Source organism: Bradysia coprophila, assembly GCF_014529535.1.
Source record: "Bradysia coprophila strain Holo2 chromosome X unlocalized genomic scaffold, BU_Bcop_v1 contig_79, whole genome shotgun sequence".
In the NCBI taxonomy this organism is placed as follows: Eukaryota; Metazoa; Arthropoda; class Insecta; order Diptera; family Sciaridae; genus Bradysia; species Bradysia coprophila.
The window spans coordinates 1,231,122-1,251,241 of record NW_023503370.1 but is presented as its reverse complement, the minus strand read 5'-3'; the positions used below and the strand labels follow the sequence as shown (position 1 = coordinate 1,251,241).

At 32.4% G+C, this 20,120-nt stretch overlaps 1 protein-coding gene across 5 annotated transcripts in view; it reads right to left on the bottom strand.

Moving 5' to 3' along the window:
• The window catches only part of LOC119070423 (protein doublesex), a 115,776-nt gene extending 108,797 nt beyond the window's left edge, over positions 1-6,979 (bottom strand). Inside the window, exons 1-2 of one of the 5 annotated variants that reach the window (XM_037174762.1) lie at positions 6,515-6,979; positions 4,613-5,222 (exon numbers count right to left, since the gene is read on the bottom strand). In XM_037174762.1, coding sequence (XP_037030657.1) covers positions 4,613-5,204 — 592 coding nt within the window. In that variant the 5' untranslated portion in view covers positions 5,205-5,222; positions 6,515-6,979. Of the gene's footprint in view, positions 1-4,612 lie in introns of all 5 variants that reach the window. The other 4 variants (XM_037174765.1, XM_037174760.1, XM_037174763.1 and 1 more) reach the window with 4 other exon arrangements.
• Between the last annotated feature and the right edge of the window lie 13,141 nt (positions 6,980-20,120).

Sequence of the window (20,120 nt, the reverse complement as noted above, 5' to 3'; positions counted from 1 at the left end):
ACGTTTACGCGAGATTTTTATTTTTTTAATTTTATTTTGTTTTCTACACCTTCTGAAAATTTTGTTTTAATTTTTCATTTGACTTCATTGTTATTGTCGTTTACGATGAGTTTCAGTTTAGACTTCACAATTCACAAGTTGCTTTCATTTATCTTCGATTTTTGATATGTATTTCGAAAATTATAGATTGTCACAGGTTGTTATCATTTTTGGGATGTCGTTTTTATTAACGGTATTTAGTCATAGTTGAATTTAGTCGAAGGTTTCACAAGTTTAAAAGATTTAGGCCACATCGACAATGGCATGCACTTCAAGGGATTATTGACACAGGTTGTTATAATTTTTAGAACATCGACTTTAGCATGGTTTTTAAGAAATCGTTGAATTTAGTTTCACATCGACAGCATAAACTTGATAGGATTATTGACACTGCTGGTTTTAATTTTAAGAATGATTTCAAGAACTTGGCCGATTTTTTTTTGCAACCTAATTTACGCAATTTTTTTGGAAAACCTTGTCCTATTTATTCTCAAAATTTCCTTACATTTTCCCACATTTTTAAATTTTTTCCGAATTGTACAACTTTTTTGGAAAAGAAGTGAAATAAACTGGAAAAATTAGGAAAATTTGAGAAAATACTGGAAAATGTGTTCCCAAAAATAGTCGCTGGTTGAAAGATTTAGTTTCACAATACTAGTGGTAGACTGTTTTTTTTTTTAAATTTTCAAACTATTTTCATTGTTTTAAAGATCACATGCTGTCATTGCTAATTATTACAAATTTTGCGTGATTTATTTACATATTTATAAAAATTGCCGACTATATTGTCATTGCACTCCGATATTTCATTTTGTGCGTTATATACTCGTTTTTAAGGAACTCCCGATTATTATGATATTTTCGATACATTTATTTTTCACAGAATAAATTAATTGGGATTCGAACATGCTCGTTTGAACGTTCAATTACGTTTTTTTTACATCACAACAAACATTTAAAAATCACAATTTATGTTTAAAAACGGTTGAATCTGATTTTAGTTTTCTGAGTGGTTTATTTACAACATTATCATATCCTTTATCAATTGAGCATTTCAACGACCAATCACTCCGATTAACCAAAAATTAGATCGTGATCAATCAGCGATTAACCATGGTTAACGAAACTTTAAGTCAATAACTCCGCAATTCGTTTGGGTGAAAGTTATTTATATTCTACCAATTTATCGCCTTTTATATTCCTTCTTAATTGTATTTTAATAAAAAAAAAAACAAAGCAAAATGTATTGATAGGTAAACCGATATGTGTCAATGAGTGGAGCAAAAAATAAAAATAAAATTCAATAAACGAACGCAATAAAATCAAAAATTTTAAAATGAGTTAAGAGTATTGCATGTGTTGATTTTCGTTATGATTTTCTCTTTCAAAAAATAAAATGAATTCGCTCGCGAGAAATATCCTAAATTTCAATTATTATCAATGGAAAAGGTATTATACGGCAAATGTTCATATACATACACTTATGCGAACATTGCATATATGTTCACCAAGTCCATTGATACTTACTGTATAATAAATTATTAAATTATTTTCGCACAAAGTTTAAATTAGTTTTGATTGTTTCAATAAAGTATTGATTTATATTCACTTTTACCTAGGTCAGGTACGAAATTAAAAATACGCTTTCAATTACATTTTCAGTTAATTTATGCCCGTGTGGCGGGGTTCATTAAAATGCATAAAAAAGGAGCAGTCCAGTAATTTATGATGGTAAATTCGTCTAAAATTCAAATTAATAAAATTTGTAAATTTAATTTGGACTTTCCTTTCTTATGGGTAGGGGTTTCAATTTGTAAACAATTTGTCCATTGACGAGTAATGTGGAATATTTTAATTAATTTCCGTCTACAGGGCATTATTAGTTAATTGATTTAATTCGGTGAACGGGTTCTTATTCTTTACTTAAACTCTCCCATAAAAACGGTACCGTCGAATTTTCGTCGTCTTAAATTTCATTACTTTGGAGCTCTAGAATTTCCATTCTAATATCTACAAATGCCTGATTTAAACCGACTCAATGTTAAAGCCGGAACATGAAAGTGGGGGGTTAAGACATAAGTGATTTTGCAATTTTCTTATCGTAAAATTGATTCACTCGTTCCCACTGAACCCATCCCATTGATGAATGAATAATACTTTTAGTGGTATGCTACATTGCTACAATTTTTTTTTATCGTATCATTTTCACAACAATAAATCTTGCTTGAATCTTGAATCACAGTGTTATTAAAATCACATAATAATTCAATGCACGAGATACATATGAAATGTGATATTACAATTTTGTGTTTTCTGCTTTTCAGTTTTTTATTTTTTTTATTTTCTTTCTTTCGGTTTTATATTAAAAGGAATATATAGAGGCTAAAGGTGTAATAGTGAAACATTTCTTTTATTATTTAATTCAATAAAAATTTATATTGAACAGAAAGTTATGCATAAGCAAAATTGTAAAAAGGGAAAATTCAGTTCAGTTTGCAACCAAGAAGTAAATAAAATGTAAATATTTTTCTGTAATTTACATTTTAAAATAAAATTCGCATTGCAAGTATATATACACACAGTACACACGCTGGTTCTGTAGGATTTTTTTTATAGGTTTTTAAGTTCGTGACCAGAAATAGAGAGAGAAAAATTATATTCACCAGCAACAATACCTGGCGAATCAATACTACTTTGATAAAAAGAAGAAGAACGAGAATGCAATATCTCACATGAAAGTGTTTCGGTTGCAAGACAGTTCGGCAATTCTGCAAGACTTAATAACTGAAGGATAATTTATATTTGCATAATTTCCCAAGATTATGTCTGAGCTCTTTTTCTCATTTTTTTTTTGTATTATTGTTATTGTTGTGATTATCAGCTATATTCTCTTTCTAAATCTCTTTCAAGACGTCCGATCGTCGACAATATAACGTTTAATTCATGGTCGCATATGCTCTTTGTGTTTCGAAAAATGAAATCGGACTGTTGAGACTATTGGAAAAATAAACGCGAGCAACTAATACATTGCAAAACGTTTCACCGCACACAGAGACGTTTAGAGTTTATGTTTTAGTTAACCAGAGCGGTGAGTCGAATGTCTTCGGAATAGATTAAATATCAGACCATTTTTTTTCTCCTACCTCCACTCAAACGAACGAGCAAAAAAAATATTTAAATTAAAATGTGTTTAGCATATAAGTTTACACATAATCGAGTATTGCAGGAATTTGTTTCTATTAACAATTGGTTTACTTGGGGGTCTGTTCATTACGAACATTGAAAAATGTTTCAATTTTGGGTTTCGTTTGGGATTCATACAATGGATTGCGATGTCGTTCCATCAAAGAATATATAAATGAATAGGATACATTTTACTGTTTCTACGTTTCCCTCATTCGCATCGTGTACCGATATTTATGAACGGCACCGAGTTGTTTTTTTCTTTAAATTAACCAAAAATTATGGAACATGTTTGGAGAGAAGGTCAAAGAACTTTGCTGAATATAATGTGAAGAGTTAATCCGCAAAATTCAATAAAATGAGACGATAATACAAATTTTATTGCGACGATTATCAATCGGAAAATTTATTTCCTGCTAATGTGAACTAACCGTTTGCTTGATCCCGTGCGCCCAAAATGCAACAAAATCTAAATTTCACTCAAATGCATAACTTGATGCAGTGCCAAATTCGATATAATTAATCCTTTGCTTCAATTATACAATTCATTATAATTAGTCAAACAAGTAATAAGTTTGGATTCGTTGAGGGAAAAACAGAATATTTGGCATTACATATATTGAATTTTATGATCTAACGAAAACTATTTGTAACTCATCAACCACGGAATTTATCATCGATTGATATTCGATTTAGTTATACGGTTATTTGAACATTTATTGAAACTATATTTACGTAATCACGAATTTAATCGTTCAAAGGAATCAAAAGGGATCAATGTAACTATAATTGAAATTGTCATAGTTGGTTTAATTGAAAACAAAAAACGGTAAATGTGTCAGCTGGGTCCAACGTTACATGACTCGACAAGGCAATGGTGACAGTGGTTCTTCCAAGATTTTGCCTTCTACATGGACTGAATAATATTTTCAACACAATTGTACGTTTAAACGTTCGTGCAAAATCAATGAGAAAGAGCTCTGGCAAAATGTAAATTTCCAGCGGCATAATTTGCAAGATTTCAATGTAGCATACTCACAAAAATATTTCATGAGATTGGTTTGTTGTTAAAATTATCCGAGCCTAGGAAATGATTCTCAAAAATACGCTGACTTAATAATGCTAGGCCGGCTATATCACAAAATAAAAACCGGCAACATCGATGCTAATCACGACACAGACGAATATTATTCGCGAATTTAAATATTTGAAGGATTTTTTTAAGCTATTCGGACTAACATTTTATCGCGAAAAGGTTTTTGGCTCCTCAGGTAATGAAATTTTAGAGACATAAACATTTGAACACGTTTTTTCGTCGAATAGTAGGAGATCACGAGGAAGTTATAAATTGTAAAAAATGAAAAAGGAAAAAAAAATTGTTTCGACTTACCAGGCTTTATTAGAGTATCCGGCATTTTAGGAAAAACTGGCACGTAAGGGAATCCCGACGATGGTAATGGCACAGCACACGAGGATCCACACGAACCATCCAATGAACGTTCGGTCGTAACCGCATTGGCAAGCGTTACCGGTGAATCGATTGGAGGGCTTTTTGGTCTTAACAGTGGTTGTTTTAAATCACCTAAACCACTTATGTCTCTCATCTCACGAACCTCACGTAAGTCTGGCACACGTAATATTTTATACTGATCAGGTGTCAATGACGGTGACGGTGTCACACCGCGTGCCTCGTCTTGAGCTTGGGCGCGTCGCAGTGCCGTTTGTTGTGCCATAATGCGTTGTCGGTCGGCCGTTAGACGACATTTGTCACAGTTGCAAAAGCGATAGCGACAGTACCGTTTATGTCCTTTAAGTATGATTTTTTCGCCATGATTTCGGCATCGGGCGCAATTTGGCGGAGTTCGGGGTGCACCAACGGTTGACGCAGAACAAGACGGACCACCGCAAATGTCGGCCTTTGTGTCGGTTACCTCTGAATCGGACATTATGTCGTTCCAGTCAGATATATCATTAGAGACCATTCAATAATATTGGAATTACTAAAATGTTTCAGTATAAATTTCTGTTTTTTTTGTTTGTTTGTTCTGTTTTTTTTTTAATTTGTAATAAAATTTTGTGCTTAATAGTTTTAAAAATTGTTTTGAAAATGACCCAAACAGACAGGATAAATATAGGTGAGATGTTCTTAACTATCCTTAAGAATTGGTTAAAAGAATTGGCAAACTTTCACTTCGCTTATGTTCTGACCTTAGTCAAATTTTTTGTTTCGTTTCGTTTTTTTTTTGCTTCTTTCAAATCTCTCTTATATAACTAATTTTTAGTACAATAAACAAAGTGCAGTGCGATAAATCACTTGAAACCACAGTAGAATTAAATCCAAAAAAAAATCGTCAAGAATATAAACAATGATTTTTCGTTCAAGAAAAGTCGGTTAAAAAATACCATTAGATAATCAAATCACTGAATGAACAGATAACCAACACATTCCAAAGATCTTTTTTTATGTTTTGGTAAAAAAAAGAAACTATTCACATACATTTACCATACCATTTTCCACTTTTTAATACTAAAAATTAATTACACACACTATGGTATGGTGTCTCATTTTCCATTCAATTCTCTACAATGCACATTGAAAACAATCTGTTGCTATGTTATAAATTGTCAAGAACGCACAATGATAATTACAATTCTATGTATAGTATAGTAGTCAGTTAATCTCAGCAATTTCTTAGTTTAATTAATTGATCTGTTTTTTTTCTGCTTTTCATACAATTTTGTGCAAATTTTATTTTATTTTTTTATTTTTTATACTTGATTAATATAAAGACACACACAGGGATAATCGGATATATAATTATTTTTTTTGTCTTAATTTTTATTTTGTTGTTCACATCTATATACCTCTCCTCACGATTATTTTTATTTTGAATAAAAAAAAATTTCTTCAGAAATTCATTCTATTCTAATAAAATTAAACAAAAAAACTCTTTATTTTGCGATATATCTCAATATCGAAGACAGAATGTATGAATAACTGGTTTTATAAATTGCACGACATAATTTCTTACTTCTTTTTTAAATTGCTTGGAGAATGTGTCTTTCCATAATCTTTTCTGTTTTTTTTTTTTTTTATTATCTTCGTTTATTAACTACATGCAATGGACTGGATATAAGTTGATTTTTTTTTGTTGTTAAACGATTTTCAAATTAACTGAATTTTAACCAAGTAAATTATCCTTACTGAATCGCATTTCATTACATATCTTGACGACTTTGAAATTATCAACAAAAAACCAAATTGAACAATTTTATAAATCACAAAATTTACCGAATAATTTTACAATCATTCAAATCAAATTCATCCCAACGGCCTCGCGAATGTACAAGTTGATTAACTAACTAAACGTTTATTCAAAAATTTTCTGTTAATGTATACTCCTCACTGTCTGCAATAACTCTGCCATAGCGGTATCGAATATGTGATTAAAATGTTGCAAAAAGGTTACAAAGTACGAACTCGGACGAGAGGTGCAACAATGTAAATCGAAGTACACAACAGCACGTCTGACTGATTGACACACACTAGCACACTTAAAATATTTTATCAACTATGCAGCGGAGTCCGAAATTCATATAGGAAGAAGTGTTGTATTTGTGTATTTGCAAAACTAATAATAGTCATAGCTAAGTATAAATCTACTCTAAATACACAATCAACGCGAGAGACAACTTTTTCGTCACTATTTTATTTATTTGATTGTATTATTTGAAATCAACTCTTTCGTTTACGTTCTCCATTCTCTTCACACAGTATTTTCAATGTCGAATAAACAACACAATCATATAATTAATAGAAATTTATACTTGGATAAAGTGCAATAAGTAAACACTCATATGGTTCTATGCGATGCATGCACGCTCTTCAGACTTTTAACTCATGCAGAATGTACACACACAGTCGCAAACGAGCAACAATTTTGCATTGGTAGTTGTGGAGGGGCATTCACGATGCATTTTATTGCAGTCAACGTTCACATGAACGGAACATGCAGTCGCGGCTGGCGGCTATATTAATTAAAAAAGAAGATATTCTAGCGAGGGAGACTCACGCCAGTTAATAGTAAATTTCTAGTAAATCATAGTAAATTGCAGTAAATCAACAAAGGCAAAATTGTCGTTTGAATAAAGTGAAAAATTGAATTTTATTTTATACGTTCTCGGGAAATGAGATACAGTGCCATTTGTTGTGATTTACTGTGATTTACTGTGATTACCTAGTGACTCCGAAGTGAGTCCTACCGATTCTATTCGTGACTACCCATGAGTATCGGTATCAGTAGGTATGTATTACTGATCTGTTTATCTTCAAAACAGCATGACCATTCGTGTAAAGTGTAAACGAGAAAAAAAAACTCAGATAATACACATTCAATGCCACCTACAGTTTAAAGAAGCGTGAGACTGGGGAATTTGTGACAAACACAGAGAGATAAAATACTCATATGCGCTTAAATGCAATGCACACCACACACTGTATCACTTTCTGTCTGTATTAATTTTACTATCATTTTAAGTTTTGAATGTGTTCCACTCAATTCTGCTGTGCACTTCATTCGCACGGGTATATGAAGCGAACACATGCTTTCAAGCAATGGTTCATTGATAAATGTATGTGAATATTTATGTATGAATATTGCACAAGTGTGAAGAACGGTATGCATTTGTGTATTATTTTTTTTGTAAACATTCTTTGTAAGTGTTGAGCCAGAGTCATGTGGCTATTGAGCATTGACGGCTGAAAAGTGGGACCCAAGTACTATGCCATTTCTAAAGTTTCATTGATAATATGGTAGTCTTTTTGGACATGCGTGTTAAAGTCTTCTCTTGGTGAGACATGTGCGCATCAAAATATTAACAGAAAATTTGTCGGCTTTCAAAATTCCATGCGTGTACACAGACAAAAATATGGTATTAGAATTTTTAGGTCCGAGGCAATCACTTTAATCTTCGCCAGAAATTGAAAAAATGTAATTCCATCAGGGATTAAAAGTATGTCTAAACAATAATATTGGGGATTGAATGATGATACTACTGCTTATTATTTTCCGTATAATTTGATTGTCTTGAAATCACACTTTTGAGTTAATTGAGTTCGAATACGATTTACGAGCAAAATACGGTTTTGTGAGAAAAATTAATTTGGTTTTAAAATGTTGCAATGGGACTACTGATGGATTATTCTGCCTTACGATACCGGCTCAGAATAAAAATTTTAAGTCGGTTTGTAAAGATACTACCAGATTCAATAAATCATTAAATCAATGTAAACATTACAAAGATAGTATAGATATAGAGAAATTCCAGATCGAAATTGGCAGGGAGGCCAATTTTAGCCGCGAACTATCCCCATTACCACGGGAAACCAGACATTTTTGAATTTAAATGGTTAAATACTCATAAAAAATGGTAAGAAAACTTCAGAAGAATATAAAAATGAAAATTCTGAAAAAATATTGAGATTTGAAGTGACGATCTTCTCATCTGGCAATTTGAATTTTAATCCCACGAGGAATTAGTTTCTTTGAAACAACGGTTCACAATAAGCCACATTGGGATTAAGAACAAATTGCAGCAGTGGTAAGATCGTAGACTGAAGTGCAGAAAGTCCCGGGTTCAAATCTCGTCAGGTAAATAAAAAAAAGAAAAGATTTCTGTTTAATAAAAACATTTCTCATTCCAGATTCACAAAAAAACTTCTTCTCATATCAGACGTTTAGATAAAAACTATAATATCACAATATCCGTAAAAATCGTTTTTTTTTTTTAAGTAAAAGTAGGAAGTAGTAGTCAGGGCCTAAAAGCTTAAAATTTAATTACTCTAGGGATTACTCATTTGGGGATAAGTTCAAGTAATCCCTGAGGGGATTAAATTTAAATTCTAAAAAAGATTCGGTCGCGTACTGTTAATCCCAAAAAGATTTAGATCTAGGTCCATATTTTTATCTGTGTAGTTATCGTGTCAGTAAACGCCGAACCGAAATCTATCTATATAATTAAATCTAATTCCCAAAGATACAGCTTCTATGAAGTTTTTCGTACATATTTCTAATTAATATTAATATTAATAATTAATAAGTTATGCGCATACAATGGATTGTCAACCTCGGCTTCGCCTCCGACTGAAAATTTCCCCGTTTTACTTTACATGGAAACCAAACTTGCCTGCAAAGTTTAATTCGGTGAAAGTAATTATGACAAGATTAATTATAAATGTTGGTTATAATACAAAATAAACAAAAATTTCATGACTGTGATTAGGCTGAAAGAATTCGATGCAGGTGACACATTTTTAGTATTAGTTATTTACATAAAATTATATGTAAACATAAGTTTTCATTTATATTATCATTCCGTGAACACAACTTTACCCGAATTACAAAACACCTTTCCAATCCATTGCACTTCATTAGACATGCGTACATGATTTGACATAATACGGAGTGAGACTTCTAAGAACGGACCATTTTAATTTACTTTATTCATTCCATATACGATATTCACATTGGAATACATACACATACAGACATGTTGGGTTAATAAAGTTGGTCACTTCTTTATTTCTTCAAACTGTTATAGAAAGATGAAATGATTTTAAGCAACGCACTTCTAGCAAAAGTGCTTTGAGTGACAGCTGTCAAATAAAGTACTATTTTGTATGGAAAATGTTTCCAAATTCTTTTACATGCTACATGCGTCCTTTTCCAACCGTTCTTTTCATGTTTCAAGCACTAATTTCGACGCCATCAGCATGGAAAATCCATTAGTCATGTGAAATACTATTACAGTGCCAAAATGTGTTTTATACACTGGTCATTTTGGGGTACCACTCATGCTTAAAGCTAGTTGTTTTAAGTCGAATAAAGCTGTTCCCACTAATTTTTTTGCTGTTTTTTTTAACGAAATTTAAAAGAATAGTACACTACTATAATACCAGTGAAGTAACTTGATATATCGTATCCAGATGAGTAAAAGTATCCGAGGGCTTCAGCCTGAGGTACTTTTACTCATAGTGACTTTACGAGCGAGGCAAAAGGTTTTTATCACATAAATCAAAATGTCAAAATTACTTAACTAGAAGTTTAATTCAAAAATTACACTTCAGTTCTATGTTGTTGTCTCGTTTTCGCTTATGGGATAAAATAGAGTACACACTTGTCACTATCAGTCTAGGGAAGCCTCGACTTCTTCGTGACAAGTGTGTAATATATATTATCTGTCTAGAACGATAATCTCGAGCTTATCCCTCTAGGGAGTTTTTGTTTATCTCGATAAATCTGTTCTCGCCAGATAAAATATGATATGCACCTATTGCCAGACTGTTATTTTGACGTGTAGGCATTATGACCCACGCCTTCGGCTAAGGCAATAATGCCCTACACGTCAAAATACCAATCTTGGCAACAGGTGCATAATATATATTACTAGCGAGGGAATAGCCACATTACCTCACTAGTAGAGTAAAAACGGTTATCTACTCAGTCCAAGTGACTTTTCTCCTCAAACAATCATGTAAAAAATTACATCTAGAGAAAGTTTCTATGGATTTTAATTCAAGTGACTTCTTTTTTTTTCAAACTTATATTTCTATGAAGATTTAAATGCTGTAGGGATTTGTTTTCATTGTTCATCAAAGCGAATACTTACCACCACTTATATTGATATTACTTAACACCGAAAATTAGGCTGGAGGAAGAACGACTTCTAAAACTAATGTTGCAAAAATGCGTAACGTAGAACGACGATGATTTCCTGTGATTGTCCAGACATTTTGTAGCCAGTAACAAGTTCAGCCTAGACCTAGACCACCAGATTGACGTGACTTCCAAACTTGAAGTATACAAATATTCTCGTAAAATCCATTGTATTTGGGTAAGTCATATGAGTCAACACTGCGACTACCCAAATTATGAATCTTGTGTGAACTTTAGGACGTTAACAATACGATGATATATCCCTAGAAAAATCCATGTGAAATCGAAGCCGGACCATTTTGGTGGAATTTTAATACGTAAACACTGAGTCACTCTACTTAAAATTGAATGAATTTTCCACATAATTTATGGCGTTCGTTCTTTAATCTAGCCAAATTGAAGAATTCGAATCTAAGCATATTTTCTTACATCGAAATAACAGATCGTATACAATGTTATTATACTACACACATCTCGTTGCATATAAAAGAAAATGTGGGAACTTTTAGTGGAAAATGGAATAGCCAGTCAAATCCTCTGTGAGACGTTTTACACGTTTCAGCAAAGATGCTAGTTGGTATATTATATTATTTCGGGTTATTTCGATATGTTAGTTATTTAAGTTGGTTGAATGCTTTGGGAATGAAACTTTCCGGGTGTGTACGGTTACGGTATACATGTGTATCTAACATGCAATTGTTCAATATGCAGTTGTAACTATTCTTATTCACGTTTGTTTGTATTTTGATATTGGTTCAATTCAATCCTTTGTTAACACACTTCACTTCATTGTCAAAACTTTTAGTTTTGAAAGAGGTAAGGTAAGTTTATGGCATTGTTGTGCTAAATTAGTTAAAGAAGTTCCTTGGAGGTCCCATTTTATTATTATTATGGCTTTGAATTTATAGATGCAGCCATAGGTAAAACGGATGAAATTCTCTAGCATTTACTTTGCACATAGTCAGTAAATTATTTTAGCAAATCAATTACGGAATTGTGATGCGATCTTAAATAACACTAATTTTGTGAACACAATCTGATATAATAATGTGGAACTAGTCTTTAAAAAAATATTTATAAGAATCGGTCGTATATTTTAGAACTTGTTTTAGAATGTATTGATAGCATACGGTGTCCATATTTTAAAATTGTAGACAAAAAGTAGGTTTTTGAACAGCTATGGCAGTCAACGATGTCACACAGAAACTGTATTTTGTTATGCTAACTAAATGTATCCTTGCTTAGCTTAAAAATGATACCTTTTATTTAGTGTTAGTGAAAAAGGGATTCTTTTGAAAAACACCCTACCGAAATAAGAAGCATTTTCCAGTGGACTTTTTTATATCTGCCTAGAAAGGTATTCGACTCAAGAAGCCAAAACCACTTTCAAAAAAATTCTTCGAAGCTTGTGTGGCTGGTGAAAGGTGATCAAAAACCGAAACCTCTCACTTTTCTTACAAACATTTCTCCAGTTACACGAGCCGTACATATCGTGTGGGGTGTCATTAGGAGAGATAATCACTTATTGAGCCGAATAAGGACTTGTTGGTTTCAAAATTCATTCACACTGAAATATGTGCAGTTTAAGTTTTCAACCGAAGACGTAAGTTTCTTATAGACGTAACTTTTCTTATAGAAATTTCTCGAGGTATACAAAACGTACATGGGGGTAATCATTTGAAAGGTAATTTTATGTGCTTTTGGTCTAAATAGGGACTTATGGGGTTTGGATGCTTATGCGATGAAATATGGGCACCTAAACATTTCAACTTCAAAATGTAAAAACGAGTAAGAATGTTTCGTTGCTTTTTTTTTAATCTGTCCTGCGTGAATATAGAGCAACGAAGCAAATTCCTTAAAGCAACAAATGAATGGAGATGCTCCTTAGGACGCTTTTCGGTCGCATCCGAAAATTCCATGTGAAATGCCCATTGTTTGTCCAACAAAGAAAACCTTTAGAAATAATAGCTTTTAATAGAACGAAACCGACATTAAATGGTTAACGAACATTAAACACTTTCATTTTCAATCAAATCTTACATTCAAACATTTTATGCATGTTTATCGTTTTGAGATAATGTAGACGACAGAATAATTGATGCCGTCCGACAGGATTTCAAAATTTAGTCAAACTCGTAACTTATGTACTGCACAGTGTACACATTATGTCATAATTTATTTGTTTGTATAAATAATATGTAAAAAATTGTCAGTTGTTCATGCCTGCCATATCAAAACCATAAAATGCAGAAATAAAGAGCATGAATATGAGCGTTGATACAATGTTTAAGTTATTACTGCTGTCAGTTCAAATATAATTTTTCACGCAATTTAAGGAAATTACGTTTACACCAGCGGTATGGAACTCATACAACTTACGTTATTACAGCAAACGAAGTTTTAATAGTTTCACTGTGAATTATTTAATCAGTTCGATATGTTACGCACCAATCTTCGTTTTTTTTTATTTTTGTTATCAAGGGCTGGGCCCCGTAAAACAATTTTGACATGCAGTATCTCCATAATGACAAAAAAAAACGAATCTGGAGACCAGCTAAGATGTAAAAATAATAAAGAAAGAATGAAGAAAATAAACCAAAAGTTCATTTTCATTGGAATAACGTATATCAACTTTACATGCTTTTGTTTTCCCTAGAGTCGAAAGTGGCTTATTACACACCCAGGAAAAACAAGAAAATTGGTTTAGGTTTTAAAAGCGTGTATACTTGGGATAAATGTGAAAAGCAAAATTCACACGAAAACGCAAATTTTCAACTTTTTAACCCTTGTTATGTAAATAACTATTAAAATTTTGTGATCTTATGTGGTGAACGATAAGTAATATAGTGCGTGATTGTAAAAAATGGAGAATGTCACATTAGCGAATTATAAGAAAAATGAGATTTCATTGGTTTGGCTCTGTTTCAAAAACTGACGATCAAAAGAAAATTGGATGGTTTAAAACATTGTATGCCTATTCGAAACGCAGCTAAATGAAAGAAATTCTATTTTTCCTATAATTCGCTAATGTGACATGTCCTGTTCCAACATTTAACTAATTAAATGCATTTAATGTAGTTTTAACATCTGCAAGTTAGTTCAGTTTGCTCATTCCGAACACATTCTGAGAATGCTACACGGGATATAAGAGTACGTTTTTCAACGTTTATATACAAGTAAATATTTAGAGTATGGATGGTAGCAAATGTATTTTGAACAGTGACATTTTCTCAATGTGAACTCAATTAAAGCAAAAATCACTAGACAGAACCACTCGAGTACTAATTAATTTGTAAAGCTATATCAATTTAAGGATGCAACCACTTTTTCGAGAGATGAGAAGTTTATTTTTAAATCTGCAAAACACAGCCGTAGTCGTAGAACAACTTTACAAAACTATCTGCGTACTAACAGTGACATCTGTATGAAAACAAACCTCGCTAAAGAAAACTAAACTTTCACCCAGGCCGCACTAAAAGTTTACATTCGGTGACGAATGTTTTCTTTTTTCGTGATCAATCAGTTGTAAGCCGAAAGAAAATCGTCGACTGAAAATTACGATACAATACAATAAATTGCAGAATAATGTATATCAATTATTGCAACAAATCGAACAGTAATGAAGATATTACATTGAATTATGAAATGTTATAGATTTTTAGAATTTTATTCGTTCGATATTGAGCAAAAACGTTATACAAATAGTAAGCGTGAAATATTTTTGCTTTTTTAGGACATTGACTTCGAGAAGCTTTTAAATTTGTAACACTTTCTTCTTTACAATTTTCTCATATTAAATAAATGATGAAAATCGCCATGAAACACACGGCACAAATACATGAAAATTCTTTTAGTGTCGGCTCGGGTCATTAAAAATTACTAGATTACGTCCTTGTTTGAAATTTTATATATTTGGCCTAGTGTGATTAACTAAGCTTCAGGGAAATAACTCACATGTCATTGAAGTATACCGACCTATATGTCGGCTAGGCAGGGTGTAAAGCAATTAGATGTTTAATTTATGCGTTGCGAAATTTCTCTTTGTGCCACCGAGAATTGAAATACGACGGATTTCAATATCGATAACTAGATTGAAATGTCCAAAATTACAACACCCGTTTTCATGGCTTATTACAACACTCAAACCAGTGTTGAAATGAAATTCGTATGAGTTATTACAGCATTCGTTTTAAAAAAATGCAAAGCAACGTGATCGATCAAATTCGAAGAGTGATTGTTTACAATGAAAATTCTGAATTTTTGTGCATTTGTCTATTTCAATTCTCGGTTGGCACAAAGCATGATGTGTTACACGTATTGTAATGAGATTTTTTCAGCACGCTGAAAAAATCAACATTACAATACTTGTAACACAACATACTATTTCCTAACTAGTGTTGAAACATTGCGACTTCGGAGCGTATTTCTGAAGTCTTTTTCGAAAAACGTTGTTCTTAACTTTCTCTAAAAGGTTAAGGCTTAATTTCCACTTACAAAAAATCACTCCGTTTTTCCTCCGTTTAGCTAAACCAAGCCGCTTTTCTATTATTTAAAGTCTAAACGGAGAGAAAATGAAGTGCTTTTTTCGTAAAAGGAAATCAAGACTAAGTATAAATATTGCGTAAATGGAATATCATGGGACATTTCAGCGTAAGTTATGTAACACTCTGCGGATCAGCAGATAAGTGGAATGTGGAGAAATAGTTATTTATGGAACAAGTTTTGAAATGGGGTGGTTTTCGTCAGTAGATGTGACGTTATTTAATAGCAATATGATTTTTGTTGCTGTTGAGTTGAAGAAGTTGAACACCTCGGGGAAAACGGGAAACTCCTGCTCGAGCAAATTTCGGCATTCGTTTCGCTCTGGCCGCAAACTTCGCTTTGGAATTTCCTATTTTGTCCGTTTGGTAAACGAGACGGCACTATGGCGAAAAGAAACTGATATATTTTACGTTGCTGGTTGTCAATTTCTAACCACAGTCTCAATAATATTCGACGGAAATATTCCATAGTGGCATTCTTGTCTTTTATATCATTTTAAAGGAGAGAGAATATATTGGAAAAGTTAGACTGTGGTTCGAAAATGTCTACTAAGTCCTAATCTTAAGAGCTTAATGTGTAAATTACACATTTTGCAAGGGGTTCTCCAAGTGGGTAAAGTTATGAATTACAAACAATTTTTTTCTTTAAAAGTAACACATTTTTGCATGCTTTAATGGTTTTACTTTTTCAAAAAAAAAAATGGTTCAGGGCAATCATCAAGAAACGAATATTCTTGCGCACAAATGTAGGCTAGAATTTTGGCAAGGAGTGAGCGCTCTTAAATGAAATTCGGTCAGAAATAATGAAACGATGACATCATTATTGATAAATAAAGTGGAACTCGGTTTTATTTTAATAGAGAATTTCTGACATAACCTTTTCTTTTCGTCAAGAAATTTTGCAACAATTTTCTTGTGTCTGAGTGGCTTGTAGGGGTTATTTGTAAAAAAACTGTGACCATCCCTAAATCATAAGTTATCAAATGGAACATAATTAGTTGTTCGAGCTATATAACATAGATGTCGCTACACCATTGGTTGTTGTCGTCGCTAAGTCAGTTCATGCGAAAAAAGTTGTAAGCTGGGTGTAACTTTCATTTAAAAATAGCTTACAAAGAGGGTTGCACTCTATTTACCATCCCGCCAAGATTTTCTTCTACAAGAGGGTGACGGGGGATACACTATATTTTCAAAAGTTGCATTCACATTTGCTTTAGGGGAAAGTGATAATTCAAGAATTCAAGTGATTTATGGATGTCCACTTCTTGAAAGCCACTTCAAGTGACTACAATTTACATAAAAAACGTGAAGTTTTTAACTACATTTTTATGCACATTATTTGTTGTCGACCTTACAACTTTAACGAGAATGGAAATTTTTAAGTTCTGTGAAAAATTTAATCTAAAAAAATGTTAATTGTTTTATGCAAATTACTGTAGTAAAATCTAATGAATTGTATGTAAAACCAAAGTTAAGTTTCAGAATTAATAGTTCCGGTTGGGACAAACCATGGTAGGGTTCGAAATAGTAGGTTACAGTGCATGCTGCGAAAACGATTCATTACATGAGGGAACAATTTTGAGATAAGAACATTTATTAATTTGCCAGATAATTCGTGTAAAGGAAACGTCTTTCCCGTAGGATTTCATATTAGTAGTCTTAGGGTATATAAAAAATCGTTTTTGTACAAAACGTTTTTTTTTGTGAACAAAAGTTTCATTTTACGTATAAAATCAAAATTTTTGTGTGTAAAAAACTTATTTTTTGAATAGTTATATGCAGCAGCTAACTCCTATAACTCAGCCAATATCGAGAATTTTAAATAAATGCAATCCACATTACATTCCACATTTTTGGCAGTTGTCAAAAATACTATAGCTGCATATATTAGCGGGATCTTTTTCAAATACCGAATAAAGTTGTTTCAAGTCAAGGTCGATTTTTTCATTGATCAATTAGTTTTGGTGATTATTCTAGTAATTATTACGCACTAAATGGGAATGAGTCAAATTCACTTTACACACATTTTAATAGTTGCTTTTGTTATTATATGCACAAAACTTTTTCTACAACGCCAGTCCATTCAGTCCACATACATGTTTTATTGAAATTTCAATTGTCAAACAAATAACGAAACCATTGATATATAATGACGAGAAGGTATAGTACATTACTATACCAGTGAAGTAATTTGATATCTCGTATCGAGATGAGTAAAAGGGCTTCAGCCATTACTCATCGTGATACGAGATATCAAATTATTTCACGTGTAAAGTATGGCGTTTTACTTTACGAGCGAGGGAAAGGGTCTTCACTAGTGAGGGAAAGGCCACATTACCTCACTAGTAAAGGTAAATACATTCATCTCTCAGAAATTTTACTTTAATATATGCAGCTATAGAACTTTTGACAACTGCCAAAAATTATGGAATGTAATGTGGATTGCATCTAGTGGATTTATTTAAAATTGGCACCCGGTGCCAATAGTCTCTTTATAATACTGTGGCTTATGGCACCGGGTGCCAATAGTCTCTTTATAATACTGTGGCTAATGGCACCGGGTGCCAATAGTCTCTTTATTATACTAATGCTAATCGCACCCGGTGCCATTAGCCACAGTATTATAAAGAGACTATTGGCACCCGGTGCCATTAGCCACAGAATAATAAAGAGACTATTGGCACCCGGAAAAATTAAAATTTGAATAAAAAATCCAGATATTTTGAAAATTAAACTTGTTTTGTACACAATCCTAAAGAATTCATCTTTTTACTAAATGTAACGTAAAGGTATCGAACAATAGGATAAATTCCCTAAAATCGAACAAACTACCTTTACGTTACATTTCGAAAAAGGATGAATTCCTCAGGATCGAGCAATCCGCCTTTACGTTAAATTTCGAATAAGGACGAATTCCCTAAGATCGAGCAAGTTCCCTTTACGTTATATTTCGTAAAAGGATGAATTCCCTAAGGTCGAACAAACTCCCTTTACGTTACATTTCGTAAAAGGATGAATTCCTTAGGATCAAAAAATCCACCTTTACATTTTCCAGAAGGATGAATTCCCTAAGATCGAGCAAACTCCCTTTACGTTTTATTTCGTAAAAGGATGAATTGATTTTTTTTTCATTCACTTCTTTATTTTCAAATAAAATCTTAAGGATCGAACAATCCGCCTTTACCTTACATTTCGTAAAAGGATGAATTCCTCAGGATCGAACAATACGCCTTTACGTTACATTTCGTAAAAAGATGGATTCCCTAGGATTGTGTACAAAACAAGTCTAATTTTCAAAATATCCAGATTTTTTATTTTAAGTTTAATTTTTCCGTGTGCTAATAGTCTCATTATAATACTGTGGCTAATGGCACCGGGTGCGATTAGCATTAGTATAATAAAGAGACTATTGGCACCTGGTGCCATTAGCTACTGTATAATAAAAAAACTATTGGCACCCGGTGCCATTAGCCACAGTATAATAAAAAGACTATTGGCACCCGGTGCCATTAGCCACATTATTATAAAGAGACTATTGGCACCCGGTGCCAATAGCATATTCGTTTAAAATTCTCAAGAGTGGTTGGTTTAAAAAAATTAGCCACTGTAGTTTTAAGATACGTGACTTTAAATAAACTAACTATTGCGTAAATCATTCGTACGGGTCCCTTTTTACTGATGCACTAAATTTCGTTTCTGTTTAAAATTTATTTTCAGATAGAGCTTGACATCACCTTCACCCCGCAATTTTTTTTTTTGCAATTTTGTTGGATGTTGTTATTTTCATATTCTAACCTTATTTCAATATTGAAATTAATAATAAATTTTGAATTGTAAACAATAATTTTAATTTAATGTTATTATTATTATAAATTGTTGTTGTTGTTATATAACAGCGAAAAATAAACATCGTTAAAATATCGCACTGAATTTGCGACATTATATACTTAGTGAATTGATAAACTCACAGCGGCATTGTTACTTACAATGTCTCGATGGTAAGTATTACGAACTTTTAACCCCAATTATCATCGTATCCTAATAGATTGTCCATATCAAGACCGGGGTAATAATTAATATATTGCTCTCATAAAGTCATCGTACAAATGCATTTAACACGTGGTACTGTCGTGGTTCTCTGTTCCTGGGTGTGACAATAGTTTAAGGAATATTTTATCCTGATAAAGGAGTTCAAATAATTCGCACGCTTAACAAAGGTAACGTTTCAATTTGATCTCCAACAACTTGCCTCAATGTTGTATGAATAACGAAATTTTGAAATGAAAAACAAACTTATTGATGGACTTCCCCACAGAGCACGCAGAGTGCAATATTTTTAGATAATCTGAATTCTAATAAAAAACAATCCAATCATTCCAGACGATAGATTTAGCCAATTATTCCACCGAAAACTGATATCTTGATAGGTTACACTCATAACTCACAGTTTTCATCTTAAACTGAATTCAATTTTTCATGTTATTTGAAGAAAACCTCACAATGAATATGCATCGCGAAAATTCTGGCAACAAAAATTAATATGACTGGCTGTTTTACCCTGAAAGAGTACAATCGACTACAATAGATGATCCACTCGAGTATGGGCGGTATCAGACTGAAGATGTGTGAGTAATTCCAAAGG